The following is a 13,279-nucleotide window of genomic DNA, read 5'->3' as shown; positions in this document are numbered from 1 at the left end:
TTTACAGCATCTATATGAGGGAGACCATCATGATGTTATACTGGTGTACAAGGACTTAACCTAACCGGGTGGCTGCAAGCAATCATTGGAAAATCATGATTGGTGGCAAATTATGAAGTCACAGTTACAGTCAGGACTAGACTAGTGGTACAGGTACCATGATTGAGATACGCACGTTCTTATAGATTGGAAAAATCTTACAAGATTGGTTCACGGCCCTCCGGCTGCCTGACCATGCAGCCACAGGATCCCAATTCCCATCAGGAGCACCCAGGCAAGTTCCTCAGGATGAGCTGGCCCCTTCGTTGGGCTGGCCTGGGGAATCAGACAAGCACATTCTGCCTGAGGGCAAAACTTGATGTTGTGAATCAGTGGTCAGGAAGAATTCAGTGAAGGCTGACTCTAGAAGGAGGCTCAAAATGGATTGAGGGCCCCCACAGTAAATTGGAGCCTTCTACAAATACAGTGCTCAGAACTTTTAAGTGCCTCTGGGTGGCCCTTTCAGTTAGCATCCAGTCCATTCATCATTTGCACACCCCAGGGACCTGCCGCTCCCCACACACAGCAGTGAAGTTGATTCTGACTCAGTGACCACGTAGGACAGAGTAGAATTGTCGCTGTGTGTTTCCACGACCGCAACTCTTTAGAAACAAGGCCTCAGCTTGCTCCAGTGGAGCAGCTTGCAGATTCACCGTGTAGCCCGACATGCAACCCACTGTGCCCCCAGAGCTCGAACACACCTGTGGGTACATGTGTTTCATGCATACCCCTAAGTCGTTGTATGGAGCTAGTTTGCATATTTGGGTGACATGTTCAGGAAAGTACTGGCGAGGGTATGTCATCAACAGCAGGTGGCCACCACCTGATGTGGAGGGCCTTGCGAGCCATTGTTTGACACGGGCACAGCATGCATGTGGCAGTCCTTTGCTGACCTGCCCAGCGCCTTCAGGGTTACTAACGCTGTTCTTCCTCTCCCAGCTTCCACCCGAACAAGAATGCAAAAGCAGAAGAGGAGCAGCAGCGTGGACGCCTCAGGCAAGGAGGGAAAGTGAGCATCGCAGGGCCGGCCGTCCTCCTCTGCCCCAGACGGATACACAAGTCTCCTAGGTTCTGTTTTGGACTGCACTCAGTTCTCCCTTCAGATACAAAAAGAAGTGTGCAGACTCCAGTTGAATTTGTATGTGAGCTTCTTCCTTGCAACACGGTAGTCATTGTTGATGTGCAAGCTTGAAAATCTTGTGTAAACCTTGCTCTTTAAAAAGCTGTAGCAGCAGGTTCCCGTGTCCTAAGTGGAACCGCTCCGCTTTCCAAGCAGCGATGCCACGGAGCGAGTGCGAGTCCCAGCAACCCCAGCCTCCCTTTCTGCTCACTCGTGCCGTGCTTACGTGTAACGCTTGCTGCTGCCCTCGTTCATTTGTGGGTGTATTTTTAATGGAACATGAGCACTCTCAGAAAATGTGGCCTGGCTTCCAAATGCAGTTGGGATGACTCCTGAGTTGCCCTGAACTCCTCTGCTATAACAGGTAGTGGGAACTAGGGACAAAAAGACAATTACTCATTGTCACTGTTTATGTTTTACTTTACCATTGGAAGCTGATGTCCTCTGTGTTTATTTGATACATTGTAGTTTTTGAACACAAGCAGAAAACCAAGTATAAACATGATGCTGTCATACTGACACGTTTCATACCTCAGCACTTGTAAGAATTTCTATCAATTCTTTTCTTCATCTGACTCATGCTTTAAAATGAGGGTTATTAATAGAACTTAAGGTTTTTAGATTATTGAGATCACTGATGTCATAACGTTGAATTAGTGAAGTGTTCTGCTAGAACTTTACTATGGAGGACCTTAATGCAGCTTACTCCAAGTGCACTTTCTAATGTTTCTCGGTTCTGAAGAATCAAGATATAACTTAATCTAACCCTAGAAGCAGACTGTTCACTATAGGAGCCTTAAATTCCACCCCTCCCCGTGAGAGTTCTTTCTCACTGCGTCTCCTAACAATTATTCTGCTCTCCTGAATTTGGGAGGGCATGCTATCGCTGGGACGGTCTCTGGATGTATCTTTGGGACTGGCCATTACTATTTTCCTAAAGCCAGTGTGGGCTAACACAGACCCATTCAAAGCCAGATTATTTCTAGTCCACAATTGCAAGTAATCAAAGGTTTTTGTGGGTTATTGCTTATATCTGACTTTGTGCAAAACTTTAAAACTAAAATGGCTTCATTAGAAAAAGAGGCGCTTTCCCTGCTTTGGCACCTAAAGGTGTATTTAAACTATCTTGTATGATTAACTTATTTAGAGATGGTATGATTTAAAATAGTGGTATTTAAGTTAGCATCAAGTATCTTTTAGGAAAATTACTTTGTCTAAACCCAGAAACCTTTAAAAAAGAAAAGAAAAGAAACACGGTCTTGTTGGTTAGAAAACCAAAAATCTTTTTGGCTCAATTAAGTTTTAAACATGACTCTCACAATTACCTTCATAACAAAGACACTAGAAAGCTTTACTCCCTCTCCTTTCTAACTTTTGCATGCATGCCACAGAGCTCATTCAGCTGTTAGGTCAAGGCCTAGTTCTGCAGATTTTGCTAATTGGCACACTTTAATGCTAGAATTTTAGCCACTTCAGAAATCGTGTATTGAGATTTCTTAAATAGCTTCAGATATTGCTTTGTTACTTTTTTTGTATTGGTTACAACTATACACTTAAAATTGCTATGTTACTCCTTTCTACAACTAATAGTTCACCTATTTTAAAATAAAGTAGTTAAGAGTGTTAATGGACTGATGTTGTTTCTGTATTAAGTGCACAAATGTCTTTCTGTATCGAAACTCCACAAGTGTGAACTCTTGGCCTTTAAATGGGATCCATGTGCTGAAAATCCCGTTTATTTCCCTAGTCCTGACCTCTTCACTAAGATCAGACCTCTTGGCCAATACAGCTCTTGATTCCTACTCGGCCCCCTTTACCCCCAAACACGTCTCAAAATAGAAATCAAAACCACATAAACAAAAGTACCCTGGTTCTCTCCTGGTTTTCCCCATTTCACTCAATGCCAGCTCCAGCCCATCCTCTAAGCGTCGTCTGTAACTCCTCCTTGGGTCACTGTGACAGGCTAACTGTGCTCTCCGTTTGGGTTTTTGTTCTTTTCTCTCTCTTTCCTCTTTACCTTCCAACTCCATAAAGTACAAAATTAGGCTTTAAAGCTCCGGGTGCTTCTCCATTTTAAGAACCCAGACTCTCAAACCAGCCAAGCAGATATTGAACTGACCCCTCAGCCCCCTCCACCCTCTCCTGGTGCGATCTTCCTCCGGCCAACCACCCTGTAGCACCCTGACTGGAGCACTAAGCATGCCATGGCTCCCCCTGCCTTGGGCTCTTTCCCTTGCTGCTAGTCCTTCTGTCTGGAATGTTCTCTTGCAATTTGTACAGCTGGTTATTTTATCTTCCAGGGCTCAGTGGCCTTTCCCTAATGACCCAAACTCAAATCGTCACTATTGTATCGTTCTTCCAAATTGTAACAGTATTCATCACAATCTAACATTGCCTTGTTTGACCTTCATCTAGCCTATCTCCCTATTCTGGCTCCTCACTCCCCAATTGTGGGGAGTCTTAAATCACTTGTGCAGCTGTATCACCAAGAACCCATTTGTTGGAGGGGGAAATAAAACACAGGTATATATTTTTCTAAGTATGTAGTATTTTTCCTATAATGTGAAAGTATTAGCATAAATAGAGATGTGTACACACTTTTCGGGGTGATTTTTTTAGTCATTTTATTGGGGGCTCATACAATTCTTATCACAAGTGTACACACTTATACATGTACTTGTGTGTGTTATATGTGTGTGCATTTCATTCACATATTGACTAAGTTACTAAGATGCTAGAGATGTAACAACACTAAATAAATCTAAAATCCTCATACTCAAAGAATTGGTGTTATAGTTGCAGGAAAAGAGAGCATGCAAATAAATGATAAAAAGACATAAATATCTTATTGAGAGGAAAATAAATCACAGACTTTGGGGAGGGGAGTTTTTAACATGTAAAACAGATTAGTACATGTAGGACACAAGATATTTGGGCAAAGAGCTGAAGGAGATGAGGAGGTGAACCATGCATTAAGAGAACCTTCCTTCCTGACACGATTGCTGAAGAAAACTGTGTGCAAAAGCAAATGTGGTGAAGAAAGCTGACGGTGCCAGCTATCAAAAGATAAAGCGTCTGGGGTCTTCAAAGAACTAAAAATCATATCAATGGGTGCCTACCTCCATGATACGATCAATGAAGACAAACGTGTGCATAAGCAAATGTGGTGAAGAAAGATGATGGTGCCCGGCTATCAAAAGATATAGCGCCTGGGGTCTTAGAGGCTCGAAGATAAACAAGTGGCCATCTAGCTCAGAAGCAACAAAGCCCACATGGAAGAAACACACCAGCCTGTGTGACCACAAGCTGTCGAAGGGATCAGGTATCAAGCACCAAGGAACAAAAACTCATAACATTGAAAATGTGGGTGAGTGCAGTGGAGCCTCAAAGCCCAATGGTAGCCAACTGGACACCCCTTACTGAAGGGTTGTGGGGAGGAGATGGACCAGACAGGGTGCAGGGTAGCAACGATGAAATATATAACTTTCCTCTAGTTCTTAAATGCTTCCCACCCACCCCCCACTATCATGATCCCAATTCTACCTTACAAATCCGGCTGGACCGGAGGATGTACACTGGTACAGATAGGAACTGGAAACACAGGAAGGAAGGAAGGAAGGAAGGAAGGAAGGAAGGAAGGAAGGAAGGAAGGAAGGAAAAATTTCTGGCACCATGTTATGGTCTAGAGATGATTTGATAATGTATAGAGCTCTAAGCTATTGTACTTTTTAATCTTAACCATTGCTTGTCAGCAATTGAGGCACTACTTCCTGTAAACTTTTAACTAATTAAGGTAAAAATCATTGGAAACACCGATTTTCCTTGGGGTTAGGAAAGGGAAGTTAGAGAATCTAAGATAAACTAGTGGAAACCCAACGGTTGATTGGCTTCTGGTGCTTTATCATTTTGAAATGTGCCTTTTCTCTCACATATTGCTAGCTGGCCAGCGGCTTTTGTGGCTCTATAAGAGGGTCTCCAGGAAAAATCGAGTGCTCTGACTCTTCCCATGAGTTATTCTGACAGTCCAAAAAGAAAGGCCGCACTGAGGGCATATGAAACGGCAAACCGACACACAGTCACGTTCCTGAGAAATCTCGGTAAAACGTCAGCCTACATTCCTTAAACACTTGCCCACTGGCAAGCGTTTGGTAAAGGGCAGTCCATTGTCACACGCGAAGCTGTGTTTCCCATGGCTTATCCCAAGTTTTACATGAAATTCATTTGGGTTAAAAAAGCATCGAGAAGCTTCAGACAACCATCAGCAATAGGGAAGAGGAAGAGAGGTTTGGGCAGACACTATCAAGAAGGGAAAAGGCCCAACTGGTCCACTGTAGCTGGCACAGGCAGGTCAGGAAATGAAGGCTGCACTTGTGTAAGTGCCAGAAGTGACGGTAACAGGTCATTCCTGGGTCTGAAAAGACTAGACAGTTCCAAAAATAAAATTATTATTTAAAGGTTGTATCCATACTTGCTTGCCTCTACTAGGTAAGATCTGCAAAATAAGTAAATTGAGAAGCAGTTTTTCAAGAAACTCATGGGCCAAAAGTGATTTCACCCGGCCAGTGGAATAGCATAGAGGGTCAAGATATGAACGCATGCATCTCTGGTCTGTTGATTTCCAGAAAGAGTGCCCAGTCAGTTCCATGGGGAAATAGAGTCTCCTCAACAAATAGTGCAAAAACAACTCAACCTCCACGTCCAAAAGAACGAACCTGGACCCAGACCTCACGCCGTCTACAACAATTAGCCTACAATGGATTACCATCTCGGGTGTAAGCGCTCAAACCATTTAACTCTTATGAAGCACCCAGGGGGAAAGCTTTAAGAATTCTCCTAGGCAATGGATTTGTAACATATTGCCACAAAACGCATAAGCAACCAGAGGAAAAATGTAAATTTAAAAATACTTGAAAAGCAAGGGGCAATTTCAAGAAAGGGAAAAGGCAGCCCATAGAGCAGGAGAAAATATTTGAGCCCCGTGTATCAGTACGGGTTTGTTGTTGATCCATAACAACCAGAATGAATGGCCAGCCAGCCCTGTGCCTGCCCGACAGTGGTCATGTTTGAGCCCAGTGTTTAGTACCCCCGCATCTCAAAGGAATTCTAAAAGCAACGCGAGAACGCTTACAGCACAGTTTAGAAATGGGCAAAAGGCATCAACAGACATTTCTCCAAAGGAACTAGACACATGGCCAATAAGCACCTGAAAAGATAGGCAGCACCATAGCCGCTCGAGAAATGCAAGCCACACCAGGCCACGGGAACCCCGTGCAGTGCTGACGAGATGTAAAATGGTGCATCCACTTCAGAAAAGTCTGGCGGTTGCTCAAAAAGTTAGATACAGAGTTACCCTCTGACCTGACCATCCCACTCCTAAGCATATGTCCCAAAGAACTGAATCGAGAACGCAAGTATTTCGTTAGCCATTCACCCTAAGTGCCCATCATTAAATAAGTGAATGATGATGACAAACCTATGTGACGGGAAGCCATAAAGGGGACCGAAGTTCTTACACAGGCTAAACTTCGAAAACCTCATGCTGAGCTGCTGTAAACCAGACACAAGAGGTCAAATAGGATATGATTTCACTTTTATGAACCATCTCAAATAAGCAAATCCACTGAAACAAAAGATGAGTGGCTGACAAGAGCGGGGGTAGAATGAGGAAACTTTAAAAAGTTACTTCACAGTGGGAAATGAGCTGGTATCAAGGGCTCAAGTAGAAAGAAAGTGTTTTGAAAATGATGATGGCAACCTATGTACAAATGTGCTTGACGCGATGGATGGACGGACCGATTGTGAGCCCCCAATGTAGGAGCCCCCCAATAAAATGATTCTTTAAGCCATTTCATCAATAAAAAGGCAATCGTTAAATAGTAATTCATTGTTGTTTATAATGCATTTCTTTCTAAGGTGAGATCTGCTGTGAGCTTATCTGAGTGTTCACTTTAAAAACAAGCTTATAACAAAGATGGGCATCGAGGAGACAAGACGTCTATTCACATAGGAAACACTGGGTTATAGAATGTTGCCACTTAGGAGTAAACAAGCCAACACATCCGTTCATTCTCTGCAGATAAGCACTTTATTTTCAAGTGGTTCGGCATCAGAACAAGGTTTCTAGCTCCAGAAGCTTGCCTTTCCGTAACAGCATATAATGTGACGCATATTACAAGAAGCTGACTCAATAGGCCATTTCCGTTTCTCTTGGCAGTTGGAGAACTTGCTTGACCTAAAAAGTACAAATGTATCTCATTTTTGTTTATTCTATCCATGAAACGTAAATATCATCCCCTTTTCAGCTAGTACTTTCTAATTATACTGGGTGCCAGGTTGAGAGATTTCTGCTATGGTGACATCAGAGTCAATGACAAGAAAAACACATGATCATTTTAACTTATAGGCAAGTCCCTTTCCACAATAGAAAAGCCAAGGACATTGTGCAATTCCTGACGGTAAATGAGCCCCGAAATAACATTCATCGAGAGACTGTACTGTGTACTAAATAATCCCATATGAAAAATTAATGACTCAGTAAATAGAAAATGAAAATTAGCCCTTGGGCCTTAGACACGATAATTGCCAAAGCCCTTTGTGAATTCTAATCAGCGCTCTAAATTGGCCACTTTATCTCAGAACGCTGTACCCGGGAAGTTGAACCTCACTAATTATAGACTGCTGGGTTACTAAGTATAAATTACACTCCTTCATTGGTATCCCACAATTAAAAACTGTTCCAAGGGCACACTTAAGATTGATAATAAATTAATCGATTGCCTACAAGTGTGGGACACTGTGCTAGATAACAATATTCCTGGTTCAGTTTCATATGGGATGCCGGCCAGGGGGACACTTGGTCAGTACAGCGCACGGTGAGACCAAAGTGTCCAAGGGCCAGCCTCCATGACGTAACAGAGGAAATGGTAAACACCATAACACATCTTCAATTTCTTTCCCATGAGCTTAACAACGCCCCATCGGAACCTTTGATACCTTCTATATCAGTGGGATTTAGGCAGATGGAAACAACTGACCACCAATTTTCTTTTTAGCGTGGAGGTAAGTATTCAGATAGATGTAGCTTTCCCAGCTCAGCATAAGTAATCTTAATTGAAGAGAAGTTACTCTTCTGTATCTCTTATGCAGGAAACAGAAAGGCTCACAGATTCTTGCCGGCAGCTGAGGATCAATTTTTAAAAGCTCCAACACGGCTGGCTTTACTGATAAAGTTCTTCAGAAGGTCATGGTCCATTTCTGCAAAGCCTGGTGTTTGTGTCACTATGGTCAAGTGGTTTATACAGAACCGGAAGCAGAATTCTTCTAAGTCCTAGGGAGAACAACAGTGATTTAAAAACAAATGAGTACCTCCTAATGCAACACACCACGGACATGCCTAAGACAGGCAGGCAAGGAAAAAGGCCTTGGTGGGAGAAAATGTGGACATGACAAGACTTCAAGAGCAGCTATAAAATTACCACACATGAATTCCTACTGGTGAACATTGAAATCTGGCAAAATAAACCATTAAAATTCCTCCTCACTAATTCTTATTCACAGAGAGAAGCTTTAAGTATATGTGTCCTCCTTACCTCCTTTCCTAATTACAGCTTTCATTCCACTTCCATTACTTATTAAAAGCACCGTGTTCCTCTTTTATCGGCCCCCGAGAGCTTTAAATATGTCTAAGTTCCAGGGTACGTCAAAAAGTATTGTTGCTTGGGTTTTCCGATCATATATGCAGGGGCTTATTCTGAATGAAATTTGGTGAATCGAGGCTTGATAGGGTACCATTCAAAAGAAATGTCCAAACAACACCGTGGCTTCCGAGGACACCCAGGCCAGTGAAAGTCGATGCGGACAGGTCAGCTCAACTCAAAAGGTGATGGAGACTATTTTTTGAGATTACAAAGCAGTCATCTTGATAGTTTGTTTTTTTTAAGGACACAGCGGGGGCTTACTATGCAGACGTTTTTAGCAAAATGGAACTGGGAGAGAAAAAGATGAGGAAAAGTTGCACTGTTACATTTGGTTCTAGCAAGACAATGCACTTGTCCATTGGTAGCAAGGGCAGTCCTAGGAGAATTTCCTGAGGAAATCTTACTCAACGCACCCACAGCCCGGGTTTTCCCTCTTCAGACTTCTTTTGTTCCCCAAACCCAAATAACATGAAAAGGGAACCAAATTTGAATCTCCAGAGGGTGCTACACATTCATCTAATGGAAATGGAAGGATGTCCTTGCTTGCTCATTGTCATGGAGTTGATGCCAGCCACCTTCAGAGTGTGCGGTAGGCCTAGATGCAGGCTATACCAAGAAACAATCACTTCCCCTGGTGATCATTTTGTTTAATACAGGTTTCGATGATTTCGTAGCAATACCTTTTTTATGTACCCCACATCGAGGATGACTGGTAAGAGTCAGCCATGCCGAGAACTTAAGTCATTACCAGACCTCTCTTAGTTGGTCTGCCCAAGAAGAAAGAGGGGGAGGTGCTTGGGTTTCATCAGACCACACAAGCCTTCAGTAATCCTACCCAGGAAAGTGATTCTAAGAATTTCTGACTTTCGGGGCTGTCTGCCTAGAGAAGCGCCTCAGCCTGGGGCGTTCTGAGTTACTGAGCTGCACTCTGGGCCACAGCGCAGTCGTGCAACGTTCTCTTGGTCACGCATGATTGGAAATCGGGGGCTCACAATGCACGTGGCTCGAGGGGAGCCTGGAGAAAATGTGGCAGCCTGCCAGCTGGTAGTCACCTTTGTAAAGTTTCCTTTCTATGTCCCGGAAGCTAATTTATAGAAATCTTAGAGGGGCTTCGGAAGTTCATGGAAAAATGAAATGAAAAGATAACGGATTTTTTTCCATAAGCTTTTTTAAACCCCCCTCGTAAGGCCCCAAATCATTTCCAAGCAACCATTATGTACACCCCACGCTATCGTGTTTCCTTTGTAGATAACACATCTGCCTGACTCCGAGCAGCTCCATCTGACTCAGTAGAATCAGCCTCAGAAAGGCTTGCTAGGGCTGATTGCTTTGGAAGCAGATTGCCTGGCTTGTCTTCGAGTTAGCAGTCCAGCATATAACTTCACATGACGCAAGGCCACCATCGATAGCACATAAGTTCCAGCAACTTCTAAAGGTGGAAAAATAAAAACGAAGCAATATTGCTAGGCATCCCTATGTCCTCACAAGTCCACAAGGCATTGCCAATTAAGCTAAGAGACAAATTCACAAAACAAAACTCCACTGCCATTGATGGATTGAGTCAATTCCAACCTACAGGACAAACTAGAACTTCCTCTTTGGACTTTCAAGGCTGTGAACCTTTACAGGCGCCGCCTCAACTTTCTCCTGCGAAGTGGCTGGTGGATTCAACTTTGTGTTAGCGGCTTACCACCAGAGCGCCTTAGAAACAAGAGACAGGAGGAAAACGTGTTTCGTTGATCCCTAAACAGAGCTGGGCAGGCCTCTCATGTCACCGTGGTATCCTAGCAGTGTTGCCTCTAGTCCTGGGTGAGCCTGAGGACAAAACCAGTAAAATTCCACACACACACCTGGCAGCAAAGCACGTGACACTGAAGTACCCTAAGGCTCATCTGCTAACCTGCCGACTCTTGCTGCTGTATTTTTCCATTGCTTCAGCTTGCTAAAGCAATAGTCTTAGTCTTCCCTCCCAGAGCCACCTGGATTCCAAAGTTTGGTGGGCTACGGCCCATTCTCACACGGAGTATCGGTGGCAAGTTCCCTAGCTCTTCAGCCCCCGAATCAGTTGTGATTGGAAGCTAAAACTCCGATGAAGCTGCTTATTCAACCAGTTTGGTGTGGTCCTGATTCACTTGGAAGCCCGGTACGACAGAAAGAACGTGGTTCACTTATATACGTTCAATATACGACAATCCATTTAAAGTCATGGACTCTAGATTTTTAGAAGGGATTTTTTTTTTATGTTGCTGTCTACTGCACTGAAAAATAAAATGGGAGGGGGGTGGTGAGAGGGCAGTGCCACCAAGCGCAACGCAGTATGTGCCCCTCAGGCATGCTGCGCACACCAGCATACCTGCACGTCATCCCTCCAGCCCCCACATATTCTCAGCATAGCAGCTGGTCATTTTCTTCCCATCAGCTACTCTGAAAGCCCTCCCATGGCAATCCAGTGCTTTCAGATTAGGACTCAAACCCCAGACTCCCAGGCTCTGCAGGATGGCCTGCCTCCATCCCTCACCCCACCCCACCCCACCCCACCCCAGGGTGTGTCAAAATTCACCAACTACCTACCTAGTCCTTAGCCTATCCAGACTTGGGCCTTGTCACCTGATCATCCTTCTAGCCTCTTGGCAATCTGTTTCCACAAGTCAGGGCCTTCAAAGTCCTCTGGAGCTGCCCCGAGTCGGAGTGTCCTCACCTGGCACTCCCCACCTCCCTTTCTTGTTCCCACCTCTCTTGCCGCCTCCTGTTACCTTATCAACTGGCACTAGGTGACTAGGTGCGGGGTTGGTGAACGGATGCTGCCGATGGGGAGGACTGTAACTACTGGCGCGGTTTTCCAATGTGTCTAATCTCGGCTTGAGCTCCAGCGTGGCAGTTCCGCTCTACCAGCCTCCTGAGAGTGTATGGAATCTCAGGTGGAAATCGGGACCGGGCACCAGGCTGATGCTTTGTTTTGAGAACTGAGATGCAAACAGTGGCTAGCTCACATTGCCTGGTAGGCATTATTTTAGTACCTCTAGCATAAGAGACACTCATTGCGTAGCTGAAGGGGACCGCTCCTTGTGTTGTTATTAGTGGGCGGAAAGGAGCAAACACACTGCGCTTTATTATTGTTGTTGGATGTCCTCGAGTTGATTTTCGCATCACAGCACCCCCACGTGACAGACTAGAAGTGCCCCTTTTGCTGATTCCAGCTTTTATTATAAGCATGTGTGCAATTGTCTTACTAACGGTCTTCTGCTAAATTATGGGACAATAACGAACTGTACAGGCTAGAGGGAAATTGTGTCTCTATGATCCAAAGTGGAGCATTCAGTAAACAAAAGTCTAATGAGCATCTACTACGCTTCCTGCTAGGCTAGGGCCTGGGGATATGCTTGTGAACCAAACCGAGTCCCTGCCATTTCTCAAGACGCTTGCTCTAGAGAAAAAGAAGCCTATAAGTTAACCATACAAATAAGTCACATGAATGGGGAACATAGAAAAGTCTTGGAAAGTTTGCATGGTTCAAGGGGAAACAAAGCCACCCTCCCCAAACCTGGCCTATACACCGAAGCCTGGTATGCACGTTGCCATGGAGAACGCCAGCGATTTGTTTGGTCATGAAGCACTTTGCATTGTGCTCAGTAGTCAGCTACCATAGTACTCCCTTGATGGAGCGCAAACATAGTTACACGACGCTTTGAATGCCACCATCTCAGGGCCAGTTATTATGCAGTCATCAAAATTCCTCTTCTCAAATTATTTTAAATGTTAAGTAAAAAACAAAACAAAACCCCCAAACCCTGAAGATCTGCTTGAGTAGACATGTGTGCAACCTAGAAAAGAAACCAGAGGAGCTGTGGAAATAGGTCTACATTCTTTCACTGATGAGTCATTTCCTTTTTGTGTTTTCTACATTTTCTCTAATAAGCATATTTAGGTAAAGAAAGGAAAAGGGCAACGGTATTCTTAGAACCAAAAGGAAATTGACTGATAACTCCAAGAAGTAATGGCTTGTTTCCTGAAAGTAAGCTCCGCGAGAGGCTTGCTTTCCTTCATTATGAAAACAGTACATTGTGCTGGAAAAACACTAACAACCAAGGAGCGGGAAACCATCCGTAATAGCACTGGAAACTGTTCGTTACACTTTTCTTTTCTCTTTTAATGGAGGTCATGAAATTTAGCCTTTTTAACCGGAATACGTATGCTTACAAAAATAGGATCAGAGGCTTTTACTTAATGACATACCTGGCATATCTATAATTTCATAATACTAATGTTACATAGTTTAAATAATCCTCCACTGTTCACATTGACATTTTCAAGCTGTCCAGTGAACATTTTGAAGCAAATTTTTGTCCAAATTCATGCTTCCTCCTTCAGAGAAATTCCTGCAAGTGAATTCCTTAGTTCAAGACATATAGCTTCTAGATTTTTA

The 13,279-nt window shown here is 43.9% G+C and overlaps 2 protein-coding genes across 6 annotated transcripts in view; one reads left to right on the top strand and one right to left on the bottom strand.

The window, feature by feature from the left end:
• Positions 1 to 3,698, top strand: part of RB1 (RB transcriptional corepressor 1) — a 164,466-nt gene extending 160,768 nt beyond the window's left edge. For all 3 annotated transcript variants that reach the window (XR_012780135.1, XM_075533250.1, XM_075533251.1), the window contains one exon: positions 979 to 3,698. Coding sequence is in view for 2 of the 3 variants with exons in the window: in XM_075533250.1 (XP_075389365.1) it covers positions 979 to 1,052 (74 nt within the window). In the remaining variant the exon portion in view is untranslated. The remainder of the gene's footprint in view (positions 1 to 978) is intronic.
• A 3,523-nt stretch (positions 3,699 to 7,221) lies between these two features.
• The window catches only part of RCBTB2 (RCC1 and BTB domain containing protein 2), an 80,355-nt gene continuing 74,297 nt past the window's right edge, over positions 7,222 to 13,279 (bottom strand). For 2 of the 3 annotated variants that reach the window (XM_075532698.1, XM_075532697.1), the window contains exon 12: positions 7,222 to 8,486. In XM_075532698.1, coding sequence (XP_075388813.1) covers positions 8,346 to 8,486 — 141 coding nt within the window. In that variant the 3' untranslated portion in view covers positions 7,222 to 8,345. The remainder of the gene's footprint in view (positions 8,487 to 13,279) is intronic. The other variant, XM_075532696.1, reaches the window with a different exon arrangement.

This window comes from Tenrec ecaudatus, chromosome 15 (genome assembly GCF_050624435.1).
Source record: "Tenrec ecaudatus isolate mTenEca1 chromosome 15, mTenEca1.hap1, whole genome shotgun sequence".
Classification (NCBI taxonomy): Eukaryota; Metazoa; Chordata; class Mammalia; order Afrosoricida; family Tenrecidae; genus Tenrec; species Tenrec ecaudatus.
The sequence above is the reverse complement of the archived record's forward strand: the minus strand, read 5'-3'. Positions and strand labels throughout refer to the sequence as shown.